Source organism: Nicotiana attenuata, unplaced genomic scaffold, assembly GCF_001879085.1.
Source record: "Nicotiana attenuata strain UT unplaced genomic scaffold, NIATTr2, whole genome shotgun sequence".
Classification (NCBI taxonomy): domain Eukaryota; kingdom Viridiplantae; phylum Streptophyta; class Magnoliopsida; order Solanales; family Solanaceae; genus Nicotiana; species Nicotiana attenuata.
Genome location: NW_017673669.1, coordinates 34957 through 49360, shown reverse-complemented (window position 1 = coordinate 49360; position 14404 = coordinate 34957). Strand labels below are relative to the sequence as shown.

Sequence of the window (14404 nt, the reverse complement as noted above, 5' to 3'; positions counted from 1 at the left end):
AAAAATTATAACATTTATTAATATAGCGACCAAAGTTGGTCGCTTAATATGATTAAAAATAAATAAAAATAAAACGTTATTTACATCTGGAGACCAACTTTGGTCGCCAAATATATAATATTAAAATATTTGAGCGACCAAAGTTGGTCGCTATATGCTTTACCCGGAAAATTTGGTCTTTTTACCTGGGAGACCAACGTTGGTCGTTATTTAGCGACCAACTTTGGTCCCTAAGGTAAAGGGACCAGCTTAATATCGACCAGGCATGGTTGGTCGCTTTTTGGTCGCTTTTTGGCCAATAAGCGACCTACGTTGGTCGCTTTTGCTGGTTGCTTTTTTTCGGAATTCTAGTAGTGATAGTTCCATCATCATTCACCTTCAATCCATGTTTTTAAGGTAAATCCATAGATGGATTCATGATATAATCATAAATATGAGTTAGAATTACTTACCCCGACGTCATGGATGATAATCAAATACAATTCCCCTCAAAATCGAATTCTTAAGTCTTAAAATTAATGGAGGATGAACTAAAATCACAAAATGGAGCTATTTATATTAAACTGAGATTTTGGCCTAAAAAGGCACCAGGCACAGAGGCACATATAATGCATCCGGGGCAGGTGCAGGCCCCAGGTGCAGCTCACCTCTGCAGCTGCACCAGCACCAGTTTTCAATAATGTTTTAACTTTCCCCAAATATGCCAAAATTCACTGGAGCAACCCCAAGAACCCTCCAAATTATGCCGACAAGTCCCAAAATAATACGAACCTATCCAAGTTTTCGGAACATGAAACAGAATGCAAAGGCTAAAATTGCGGGGTTGGGATATTGTATATTCTACTAAACAGAACATAGTGGTAAAAATAGTACTATGCCTCAAATAATATAAAATCCTTCAGTGACAATATTCTTTCTTATATAAAAATTTAATAGGTTGAATTAACAAAGAACTTTCAAATTGCAGAACAAAAAAAACATTAGCCGCTTATCAAAGTAAGCCACTAGTAAAAGGAACTCCAGTTGCAGGCAACCAAACATCTCCTTGAATTAAACTTGAAACAGTGAAGTTGACAGCATCCGTCTCATTTATCACATGGTAGCCTTGCCAAGTGACTCTATTAGTGGTCACAGACCCTGGCCCTGTGTTGGCGTATTCAGCATAATACAATGTATTGAGAGCAAAATCTCCTGACCAAGGAGACCAACCAGCAGGATCAATCAAACTGTCCATAAATGATTGTATATACACCGTTCTCGAGTACTCTTTCCATGGCCTCCCTAGAAAAGTTTGAGTAGAAGCCAAGTCTTGGGCAGCTTTGATGCTGCAATTTTGGACAGAAATTCCAGTGTTTTGATTGATATCCGTTCTTCCCTGTGCTGTAATAGCATTGAATTCATTAGGCATTGGGAGACGCGGATAAATGTTGCAATTTTGTAGCACTACAGCAGCATTCCCGAATATGAAATCTACTGTCCCATAAATATCGCATTCTCTATAAAATTGCCTTAGGGAGTGAGTGTACAAGGTGTCTTGGTACCCTTCAAAGCTACAGCTATAAAATGTGGACATGTCTGCACCACTTCTTATAGCTACCGCTTGGTGCTTGATTGATCCTGCCGTGTTTCTAAAGGTTATGTTTATAGCAACGAAGCCTTTCCCGGTTACAGCTGCCAAAGAAAGTTAACAATTTAAGGGTTTAAATTATGTATATTGATAGTGTAAAAAAAAAATAAAAATTTATACTTTTAGGGCATTCTAAAAATAACTATATATGTTGTTCATAACAAGTGAGAGTAACAACAACACCAACATACCCAGTATAATCCCACATATATAGTGGGATCTGGGGAGGGTAGTGAGTACGCAAAACTTATCCCTACCTTTATGGAGGTAGACAGGCTGTTTCAAATAGACCCTCGGCTCTGGCAAGCATAGGTACCATAATAATAACTACTTAGAAAAAATACGGGACAACACCGAAAAACCACGTAATAACCTAAAAAATCAGGATGTAACATGCTACCTACAATATAACCCTTTTAGAAAACATGACCACATAGAAACAATTCTCTAGAAATTAATGTGATAATGTGTATATACGTAGGAACATTTCACTTGCGGCTTTAACTAGAACTTTCAATATGAGTAGCTGACATGACTTGCATAGAATTGTTGTGACCGCCTAGTTTCAATGAACTAAATACCAACTACCCCCCCCCCCCCCACCCCAACCCCACCCCCACCCCCACACACACATATATAGCCAATGTCTTTCAAATTTGTATATTTTTTACCTTAAAATACTTAACTGCTGCTTGACGCCAAGTCAATGATTGATATGGGAAAAATATAAGAAAATGAAAGAAAATCTTGAAAATGATCGAATGGATATAATCAATAAAGTTACCAAATGTTGCAGAATTAAATGTAGTCCAACCATCAGCCACACTCCTGTTTCCAGTAATAATAGTCCTGTTGATCCCATCACCCGTCATCATAATATACCGTTTGTTACTGGGAATGGAAACATATTCTTCGTAAACACCAGCCACCACATGAATCAAGAAATAACCACTACCTGCAGCAGTATTGTTGGGAGCTGCAGCCACAGCATCATTAATAGTTATGTAGTTACCACTTCCATCAGGATTCACAATCACCCTTTGATTCACATTCACACCATATTCATTTGACTGAAGCAGTTTCCTTCCACCAGAAAATGGAAATTTCTTCTCTGATAGTGATCTGGATTTGATAGCGGAATAACCCCAACCATGCATGAAAAGTGCTAATGAAATGCTAAAAGATTTGGTCCCATCCGATAATGGAGATAGAAGCATATTTGTCACGCTTGTACCAACAGCTACATCTTTGAGACCATCGGAACAAGTTTCTTGGTTGGTTAATATGGCACTTAACAGAGTTTGAATGTCTTCAGCTTGTAACCTGTCGATACAAAATATAATTAAGTAATTAAAAACGTGCCTTCTCTAACCGCTTATACTTTTAAATAAGATAGGACATACAAATCAATATGATTCGTAACATAGCTGCATGACGTTCTGCCACGTTTCAAATCTCATAGCCACGAAAATATATATATATATATATATATATATATATATATATATATATATATATATATATATATATTGGCCCATGAAAAGAAGAGGATCAAACCATGATGGATAATATGATTAAGTAATTTAAAGTGTGCTCTTTCTAACAGTTTAACCTTTCAAGCGTGTTTGTAGAATGGATGGACTGAATGGCGCTTAAAATAAAGTCATGGTTCAAGCTGCAGAGAAGTTGGCAATCCTCGAGGGCACGAATGGTGGTTTCAGGCAATGCATATCGAAGATTAAAGAGATCGGCATTGACCAAAGAAAGGAGATGATCATTCATTGATAAGGAATGGTGAAGAGAGAGACGGCCATAGTCATGAATAGTAGCAGATTTGTTGATCGGTAACGTGTATTTGCAAAATTCGGGGAAAGGTGTATAGCTGCAAAAGGATTCTGAAGAAAAAGGGGAGATTGCATTTGCTGGAAAGAAAAAGGAAAAAAACATGAGAAATGGAAGTAATGAATGAACTTTAGCCATGGTTGTAACACTGATTTTGTCCAGGTCGACGTGCAATTAATCCCTCTATTTATAGATTTATAGCTTGAAGAGTGACAGAATTGTTAAGAATAAGATTAATAAGATGCTTTGAAAAAAAGTAAGCATACAAAAGCATTTTTAGATTTCAGGCACAATTGATTGTGAAGCAGTGAGGTGCGAACAGGGCAGGACTAGGATGGTTGGAATTTTTCTCGTCACTAAACAATGGCGAAGCCACATAGTTGAACATCCTTCGTCGAAAAATTACACTGAGGTAAAATATTTATATTTTAGAGGTATATAACACATATTGAACACCCTTTGTCGGAAATGTTTTTCACTTCTTTTAAATTTAAACACTCTTGAGAAAATTTCTAGCTTCGCCATTGTCACTAAAGCTCCTCTAAGGCTCAAAACTTACATGTTCATCAATTTTCCAAATTGACTGCCAACTTACTTTTTCCCAGATATAGTGGGTAACATGAACTAATAAGGTTTTAGCTTGATATTGAACTTAATTCACTATAGTATCGGAAAACTAGATACGTATACGCGTGGAAAATGTAGAGAAATTGAAGAATAAGTCGTAGGAAAAAATTTCTGCCATATATCATCGGACACTTCTGCCACTAACTGTTTTCAAAAATTAGCGTATCTGGAATGAAAGTAACACAGACGTGTGCCCCGCAAATCCATGGAATTAAGGTTGCTGCATATGAATGATAACCAAAAATTATATTCGACAAAGTATTTGGTAGTGCTTCCTCAATCCAGGGGCGGATGCATGCATATCGAAGCCGTGTCATGATACCACTTCGTTGGAAAATTTTACGAAACTTATGTATTAATACTATACGAAAACGGATAAGTGGGAAAAAATGACATTATTTGACTTAAATTGTGTTTTGGTGTGTTTGTTATGTGCTTGATTTTGCTCTAAGAGGTCAAAGGTTCAAACCTCAACTAGCACATTTCTTTTTTGCAAATATTTGAGAGAGCCTTTGTAGTTAAAATTTTTGATGAAGTAGAATTGAACTCAGGACCCTTTCTAACTTAAGACTCAACAAAATCAATAGACTAAGGCTATTTCTTGTCTAAAAATATGATAGTCAAGGTTATATTCCAATTCTTCTATGAATTTTGACACTGCTTATAAAAATTCCTGCGTACGCCCCTGCCTCTATCTGTACTATTTGGGTAGTTAAATAATACTTTCTTTAATTAAAAGTTTTCAAACTCCTTTCAAATATATCGAGTTACTAGTATATTGACTTATAGTACTTTATTGTAGTTTTAAACTTTGTAAATGTATTTTAAAACTTTTAAAGAGTTTATAATCGAATTCACACTAAAAATTAGATATTTTGAATCTTGTACTTGTAAACATATAAATTTTATTAAATCTAACTATTTTGGACTATATTAAATTTAAAATAAATTCCAAACAAATATTATGGCTAATACACTTGGATTTAGAAAGTAGTCCAAATATATTGGTCTAGTCCATTTAATTAGGTTCTAATGATAAACCCAATTTATTAGGCCCAAATAACTATTGGCCCATCTTAAAGCCCAGGCTCATGCCACGTGTCAACTGATGTGGCAATCCAAGCCAAATAAATGAGCCAATGAAATCATTCCATTGGTCAAGAAAGGGTGGCATACCAAGTCAAATCAACAACCAATAGAGTTGTGACAAGTGTCTAGTTGGTATTGGTCAGTTCAAACAGACTAATTAAAACGTAAAGCCACACTGCTCCCTACAATTATAAATAGAGGTTTTCATAAAGGTAGAAGACACCAGAAGTGAGAACAAGAATCAAGCATAGAGCTTGTGGATCAAAGGCTGCAGATTTCTCCCCAAAACTACAAGTTCAAGCACTCAAGCTACAAGTTCAAGTTCAAGATCAAGACGAAGGCAAACCAGTTACCAAGGTGTTCAAGATCAAATTACTTGTTCGTGACAGATAATTAAATCAAGTTCAAGACGGAGATTCAAGACCATGCTTTACAAGCCCTTGAATCAAAATCAAAATCAAGCTCATCAAGATAGTTTATATTATATTCTCGAAGAATTAGAGGAATATTATGGAGATTGTAACACTCATCATTTATTAAAACCAAATACTACATTTGTTAAGCAATTTTCTTATCTTGATTATTTATTTTTCTCTATGCGAAACTTTTTTGTTACAAATTTTTGGCACACCCGGTGGGACGACCTCTACCCCGCATCTCTTCAATTACCAAATTTTAAGAACACACTGAAATGGCTCCTAAGAAGACCAATTTCAAATTCGCTACTACTAAGGCTACAAATTCCAAGTTTTCCTCTGATGTGAAAAACTTGCTAGACGCTACTATGGAAAGCATATGACCTATCACTAGGAACAAAGCAAACTTTCTCGGACAACATGCTTTTCAAATTCCGTCTGGGCCGGTTTCTATATTTGATTTTCGATCCTCAAAGGGGGCAAGGTCCTTTTCAACTGAGTTGGAAGAAGGAGCGAACATTGCTGAAATTATTGAAAAGACATTGGCTCTACTTAGCCCCACTAGATCTAAGAATCTCATCATACAAGATAGTGATGATGTCTTGATCACTGGATCTACTCCAATCACTCCACATGAGTTGTGCCACTCAAAGTATGGTGTAAAAGAAAATCCATGCTTTACTCCACCATCCACGACAATTAACCAACCAATGGTGACTAACAATTCAGCTGTTGAAGAAAAACTCGCAAATTTAACAAAGGCAATTGAGGAGTTAACGAAGCATATGCAAGATCAAGATAATAAAATTGTCAAGCTGACAAATAGCATTGAAAGCATGATGGAGGGAGATTCAAGTCATGCACCTGGGAAGCTCCCTATGATGCAAGATAAAGGAGACTCATCCGCAAGGCAAATAATGACACCTAAGGAACTTCAAATTTCATCTGACAGGGCAATTCCCATTGATTAGTTGAAAGACTTCACTATGGGAACCACTAAAGACAAGTACGATATTGCTGCCAAGTATTCTCTCACATATGCGAAGACATACACTTCATGAATTGATAGTTTGAAGATGCATACGGGTTACTAACCTCCAAAATTTCAACAATTCGATAGTAAAGGAAATTCAAGGCAACACATTACACACTTCGTCGAAACTTGTAATAATACTGGAACCTATGGTTAGTTCCCGGTGAGAGAGAGAGAGAGAGAGGATCATGAGGTTTATTAATGGCCTCAACTATGGCCTACGCTTCAGTTTGTCTCGAGAGGCTGAGACGGATGTTAGATTTGACAAGGTGGTCGAGATTGCTAGGCGCTTGGAGTCGGTTCGCAGGCTTAAGCACGAGGAGCGGGAGGGCAAGTGACAGCTTCTATGAGTCCACCAAACTATAGAGCACATGATCCTTTATAAGTTTCTACTGAGAATACTTTACTAAGCAGTAAGTAAAAGAGACAAGGGATTTTTACGTGGAAAAATCCCACACAAGGGGACAAAAAACCACGACCTATACTTGTAGGCTTTCAACTTCACTAACTTGTAATGTAACTATTACAAGCCACTTTGTAATAACTCTATTACAAAGACTTTAACTTGACTAACTTGTGGTACTCGTACCACAAGCCACTTTGTGACTCTCTAGTTACAAAGACTTTAAACTTATGACTAAACCTAGTCACAACATAAACTCAGAAAGTTTACGGATTTTGGTTTCCTAAAATATAGCTTCTAAGAAAGCAGGATAGGAGTTACAATGAAGAACAAATAACAAGATTACAACTCAATTACGGATACACATAGACTCGTTGTGAAACTGGTCCTTTAGTGGAGTTGTCTTCTTGTTCTTGACACACCAGTGACTTCAATGCCGGATGAACACTTTAATGCTTGAAAGAATATCACTGAATGCACAAGGCAATATGTTGTGCCTTGCACCGGGTTGTTATACTCCAAAAGATATCACAATGGTGATGTCAATTCTTATACACGCTTCTTCCCAAGGAGAAGTGATTGCTGCACTGTCTGCTGCACTATCGCGTGTACAGTTGCGGACAGTCACTTTGTGCAGTTGCGTTCCAGCTGTATAGTTGACTTGTACTTATGTCAGAGAAACCCAAGGGACCAGGTCCCTGTTGTGTTCCTCTTTGTAACAGTTGCTGACAGTCACCTTCTGCTGTTATGTTCCAGCTGTATAGTTGACGGAACCCTAAGGGACCAGGTCCCTGTTGTGTTCTTCCTTGTGGTTGTTCACTCATTTGCTGGAAATCAAGCTTAACATGTTCATTTGAAATGTAAGCAAGATGGGTCAGGTTCTCTATCTGGTTCTTGTCAATAAGTTTGTTAGATCATCAAAACATAAGAAGCATAAGGCAAAAACGTTGAAAACCCATCAGCAAGAGGTCCCGTGTTTCAAGTGGTTTCAGTGGTACTTTATCTGGAGCTCAGTCACATCACAACAGAGGTCGTCCTTATAGGCCCGCTCAGATGGCTCGTCCGGTTCATCGTGGTGCATCAGCTAGCCATGGTTCATAGAGTACTCGTCCGGTTCAGTCATCTTTCAGTGCACTCCCAGCTCAAAGTTTGTACACCAGTGACTTTAATGCCGGATGAACACTTTAATGCTTGACAGAATATCACTGAATGCACAAGGCAATATGTTGTGCCTTGCACCAGGTTGTTATACTCCAAAAGATATCACAATGGTGATGTCAATTCTTGATACACGCTTCTTCCCAATGAGAAGTGACTGCTGCACTGTCTACTGCACTGTCGCGTGTACAGTTGCGGACAGTCACTTTGTGCAGTTGCGTTCCAACTGTATAGTTGACTTGTACTTCTGTTAGAGAAACTCAAGGGACAAGGTCCCTGTTGTGTTCCTCTTTGTAATAGTTGCGGACAGTCACCTTCTGCTGTTATGTTCCAGCTGTACAGTTGACGGAACCCTAAGGGACCAGGTCCCTGTTGTGTTCTTCCTTGTGGTTGTTCACTCATTTGCTGGAAATCAGGCTGAACATGTTCATTTGAAATGTATGCAAGATGGGTCAGGTTCTCTATCTGGTTCTTGTCAATAAGTTTGTTAGATCATTAAAACATAAGAAGCATAAGGCAAAGACGTTGAAAACCCATCAACAAGAGGTCCCGTGTTTCAGGTGGTTTCAGTGGTACTTCATCTGGAGATCAGTCACATCACAATAGAGGTCGTCCTTATAAGCCTGCTCAGATGGCTCGTTCGGTTCATCGTGGTGCATCAGCTAGCCATGGTTCATAGACTACTCGTCCGGTTCAGTCATCTTTCAGTGCACTCCCAGCTCAAAGTTTTTACCGTGCTCCATCAGTTTAGGGTTCATGAGTACCGGGTTCTTCTAGTGGTTAGTCTATATCTCGAGGTTAGGTTTAGGCTTCGCAGTCATCCCTAGATCGAGGCTGCTTCGAGGATGGGGAGTTGGGGCATGTGAGGAGGTATTACCCTTGTTTTGTCGGAGGTCCCATGCAGCAGAGAGGTCATGCTACTACTTCTGCCCCAATTACTACACAACCCACTCAGCCATCTTGGGGTGGGACTCAGGCAGTTCGAGGTTGCCCTAGAGGGGGAGGTCGATCAGGTGGTGGTCAGGCTCGATGCTATGCTTTTCCCGCCAGGCTAGAGGCAGTTACTTCTGATGTTATGATTACGTATATTGTTTCAGTATGCCACACGAATGCTTCAATATTATTTGATCATGGTTCCACTTATTCATATACGTCATCATACTTTGCTCGTTATTTGGATATGCCCCGTAATTCTTTAGCTACGCATATTCATGTATCTGCACCGGTAGGTGATTCTATTATTGTGGACCGTGTGTAACGGTTCGTGTTGGTGACTATTGGGGGTTGTGAGACGAGAGTTGATCTTTTACTACTCAGCATGGTTGATTTGACATGATATAAGGCATGGTTAGTTGTCGTCGTGTTAACCTATTCTGGATTGTCACCCTAAGACCGTGACGTTGGCGATGCCGGGGTTGCCTAGGGTTGATTTGGGATGAATTACAATGGAATATAACCACTCTATTAATAAGGGAAAAGTGACTTAGCCACAAAGTTAACAAACTCTAAAATCTCTCTAAATTCACCATAAATAAAATACTATTTATAACAAAAATAGAATTTTCATACTTTATCTTACCCAATTGTACAATTAGTGTATGTCACCTACGATTATATTCTCTTCTTTTTTTTGTTCTCGTCACCTACTGTTATATTCAATTAAACACTGAAAAATCATTCAGAAATGAGAGTTTTTTTTTTATTTTTTTTATTTTTATTTTTTAAAAGGAGTATTTTTTGTGAAAAACATCTTCCCCTGTGAGCAGTCCTAACAAACAGAGGCTCCGCGCCTTTAGCTGTTGTTACCTTATCATCTTTCTCACCTTTCCATAATGGCACTAACCCACACCCTTCATCCCAAATCCACTATTTCTGTAGTCCTCAAACCCTTTCAGTACGGCCCTTCTTCAAGTTCTTTGCCTCTATACTCAAGAAAGTTTCAGAATGGTGAAATTTTCTTGGGCACCACTTTTTCAAGAATTCAGACTTATCACAATCCACTACCAGCTTTGACCAGAAGACTATTCTTGCCCTCAGTTTCTGGGCTCTGGGATGCATTAACAAGTGGTAACTCAGCTCGCGATGCTGTAATGGCAATTCGAAAGGGAATGCAACTTTTCAGACAGGTAATTATTCTTGATTTCTCTTTCAGCTTACTGATTTTCTTATTACTGGTTCAATTGATTTTAGAGATCAATAGTTTTTGGTTCTATAATGAAGGGCGATGTGTTAGGGTCTTTGGTGGAGTTTGACAAGGCAATTGAACTTGATCCTCGCCAGAAAGCATGTGAGCTTCTTAATTAATTGATATAAATTAAAGTGCATTATTTGTTGTCCTATTGTTAAGCAAATGAAACTTACAGAACTACAGTTAAAAGAAATGCACTCCAAATTTATTTGTGTTTTTGCTGCAAGCTATAATAACGATGGACATTAACTTTTATTGATTGTGATCGTTTATTGGGTAATCAGATCTTTGGCAAAGAGGGTTGTCTCTATATTATCTTGATAGGTAATAACTTTTCCACTTATCTTTTGTATTTAATTTTTGGGCCTTTATTCAGAAACTGGTTGTCTCTGGTTAGGTATGAGGAGGGTGCGGAACAATTCCGTTTAGATGTTGCCCAGAACCCAAATGACACAGAGGAGTCAATATGGTGCTTCCTCTGTGAAGCTCAACTGTATGGAGTTGGTGAAGCGAGAAAAAGATATCTTGAGGTAAATGACATCGTCTGCATAGCTAGACTATCAAAATTCTGTTCTGCATTTATGCCTATTAATAGATGATTGATGTTTTTTGAGTCCATATCTGGGTATTGATTGACTCACTGATACCCAAGTATGTCTATCAAATGAAACTTCGTCATGTTCTAAGAGTTAGTTTGTACTAATACTTCAAATTGAGAATTTTTTACTCTATTGAGATTCCATTATGTGTAGAATGATTTGATCAAGCCTCTTATTGTAGCCAATTTCAAGATTCTATTTGTATATTTACTTACAACAACTCAAATTTGAACCTTCCAACAGCTTATCTGATGTGTGCAGGTAGGTAGAGATTCACGACCAGTCATGCGAGAAGCTTATAACATGTTTAAAGATGGTGGTGACCCGGAAAAGGTATGGAATTTGGTTTTGTTGTCAGACGAAAGAAATTCATTTAATATCACTACTTAATTGCAGTAGCTTTTGATGCTAGTTTCAAGTGAGTTTGTTCTAGTGCTTGTTCAATTCTTACCCAGGTCATAAACTAATACTAGCCGAAGTAGGCAATATTATTCAATCTCATTCACTTTCACTCTCTTGTTCTTGTACTTGAGATTGGCTCAACTCCTTCAGGTGCATGTTCATATAACTTACAACTGAGAGCCTGGTGATTCTTACCAAATTATGAAAGTGTTTCTTAACGAGATTTATTTAAAAACATTCGTGTTTATTTCAATCCAACTTTTCTTATAATATATCCTAAACTGAGAGCGTAGTGATTGTTACTAAATTATGACAGCCCCTTTTTTAACTCTATTTTAAATTATTTATAAGTTGTACCAATGATCTATACTATATGGATTTCCTCTAATTTGGAGCTTTGGTTGGTGTGAATATTTTCACTAACTACAAATTATTCCTTAATTCTGAAGCTTGTTGCTGCATTTTCAAGTGGACAGCCAAATGAATATTTCTATGCTTCTCTGTACGCTGGGTTGTACTACGAATCCCAGGTTTTTACTTATCCCTAGACCCTACGTTCATTATGGATGATTCTTCTGCCAGATTGCTCTTGGAACTGAAAGTAATTTAGCTTATCATGACCCCTGCTTACTTTCACAATGCACACAGTACTCTGAGAATCAACCTGTATATCCGATACTTTTTTTTTTGAATTGTGTATGCCATGATTTTATTCTCAACACTGAGGTAGAGTAGCGACTATTTTGATTGATGTAAACTGACAGGGTTGCTTTTGATAGTCTTTTATGCAAGTAACTGAAATACCGTCTTCCACTGTGGCCTCACATACGTATGGTCATGTGATTCTTTCAAGCTGAATCAATAGTCACATGCTGCTTAATTTTCTTATGATGGCAATTATGAAGTCAAAGCAGAAAGAATATTAGCACAGTGAATAACTTTATTCCAAATAAGATGTTCTCCTTGTCAATGGAACTAAATTGAGGATAAATATTAGTTTCTTCCTACAGTAAAGGAGAATATTTGAAACATCCACAATGGTTAAATTTGCATAAGAATGGCCTTTGAGAGATTACTATCAGATTTTCTACTTAAACTTTGAATACTGGAACTCCAACGGCTTACATGATGAGCTATTTTGTTGTTTTTTAATTTGCAGAAAGAGCCAGATGCAGCTAAAGTTCATTTAATTGCTGCTTGTCAATCGGCTTATGGATCAAGGTTTGATGAAGGGTTTTTTTTAGCTAGATATATGCAAATTCAGTGTACTTGTTGTTTGTTTTTAGAAATATATGAAAGCATGACAAAGAGCGTCTTATTAATATCGTTATCAGGTCTGATGATTATATGGCTGCTCTTGCCAAGGTTCATTGCAAATGTAGAAACTGGAACCTCAACTAAGAGAACACTCAAGTGCAGTATGGTAAATTCGTTGTTCCAAAATTTCTCACCGGAGTATGTTTCTTGATTTACATATGCTTCAGCTTGACCAAATTTACACTTCCATTGTTAGTTCTATAACATCACGTGTCACGCAATTAAATGGGGAATCATCTTGAAACATATCAATGACATTCCAAGTTAGGATGTGGACTAGTAACTTGTGTACAAATAGCTAAAGGAAAGGTATACAAATATATCTTTTTTATGCAGCTGCAAGAATTCTTGATCTGCCTATGTCTGTTGATACTGTTATTTGTAGACACTCTGGTTATTCTTATTAGAGAATTAGATTGTACTATGTTTGGGTAGCATTGAGAATTAGATTGTACTATGTGTAGACAGCAGTAGCTTAAATTACAGCTAGCTTCAAATGTGTGTGAACGGACACGAGACTGTTTATTACATTACGCCATTTTGCCTTGATATTGTGTATGGCTCAGTCGCGAGTATCATTTAGGAGTGCATGTTGAAGTATTGTATAATTTGTTGGACCTCAGAGTTTCTGATGTTCGTCAAGTGGTTATTCCTGCTGTAGCATTTTACACGGAAAGAAAAAGAAAGGAATAAGTATCTTTAGTGTTCCATGTTAGAATCGATTTGTCATCTAAAATATTTGATCCATACGCGCATTCAAAACATATAAGATTATACGATCTATTTCTATCTATATTTATTCTTCCCTTGTCTATGTCTTTATCCAAAGGTGTCAAAGTTCATCGTTTTTTTTTTAAATTCTTCCACTATCTATTTCTATCTATATTTATTCTTCCAATGTCTATGTCTATTCTATTTAATGCTAGAAGGATTTTTCCGTATCCATACTAATATCAATCTAGACCATCTCATGAATAAAATTTGACCAAAATCCACACACTTTGCAGTTTGTTTGCACTGTTAAAGAACAGATGGAAAGAAGAGAAAGGACTCCGGAACAAAAAAGCGAAGAACACATATGGCTACTCCTGTCCTTCATGCACACTGGTGAAGAAAGAAAAGAAAAAATTGGAGTGAAATTTTGTTTTACAAGAAAGAAATAGTAGAAGAGAAAGGGAAGTATAGCAACCATCTTTACATGACTGGACACAGCCACACAGGTATAACTGATGTAAAATTAAAACTCCTGATAATAAGAGGAAGTATATGAAATTATGAGCTGTTATGTAAAGTTTTTATTTGATTTGTTCCTGTTCAAATTTTGAGTTAAAAATGCATTACTTATCTATGGCTTTCTCCCGTTGCTACCTTTTCTCATTTGAGAAACTAATCGAAATATATTGTTGCTAATTGCTAATTGCTAATATTACTTTGTTACTGAAGTTTAAACTAATGGAAACAGTACAACAACAACAAACCCAGTAGTTTCCCACAAGTGGGGTCTAGGGAGGATAAGATATACGCAGCCTTACCCCGACTCCTGGAAGGTCAGAGAGGCTGTTTCTGATAGACCCTCGGCTAGAGAAAATAATGGAAACAGTGATAAGAATATTAGGCTTGGTCTTGATGCAATTTCGTATCTACTCTCTGTTAGTTGTTACCACTCCCTCTCCTTCCAAACATTGTTACAAACGTGCCCAAGT

The 14404-nt window shown here is 37.3% G+C and overlaps 2 protein-coding genes across 2 annotated transcripts; one reads left to right on the top strand and one right to left on the bottom strand.

Moving 5' to 3' along the window:
* Window positions 1-858: 858 nt before the first annotated feature.
* On the bottom strand, window positions 859-3844 carry LOC109216995 (pectinesterase-like). Its single transcript, XM_019381220.1, has 3 exons — window positions 3240-3844; window positions 2412-2950; window positions 859-1671 (listed from the first exon to the last, which is right to left on the bottom strand). Exons 1-3 carry the CDS (start codon window positions 3605-3607, stop codon window positions 992-994), a joined length of 1587 nt encoding a protein of 528 aa, XP_019236765.1. The 5' UTR covers window positions 3608-3844; the 3' UTR covers window positions 859-991.
* A 6098-nt stretch (window positions 3845-9942) lies between these two features.
* LOC109216994 lies at window positions 9943-14049 on the top strand. The gene is made up of 9 exons (XM_019381219.1): window positions 9943-10321; window positions 10416-10482; window positions 10668-10707; window positions 10781-10913; window positions 11244-11315; window positions 11834-11914; window positions 12544-12605; window positions 12719-12807; window positions 13709-14049. Exons 1-8 carry the CDS (start codon window positions 10028-10030, stop codon window positions 12783-12785), a joined length of 816 nt encoding a protein of 271 aa, XP_019236764.1. The 5' UTR covers window positions 9943-10027; the 3' UTR covers window positions 12786-12807; window positions 13709-14049.
* Window positions 14050-14404: the final 355 nt, after the last annotated feature.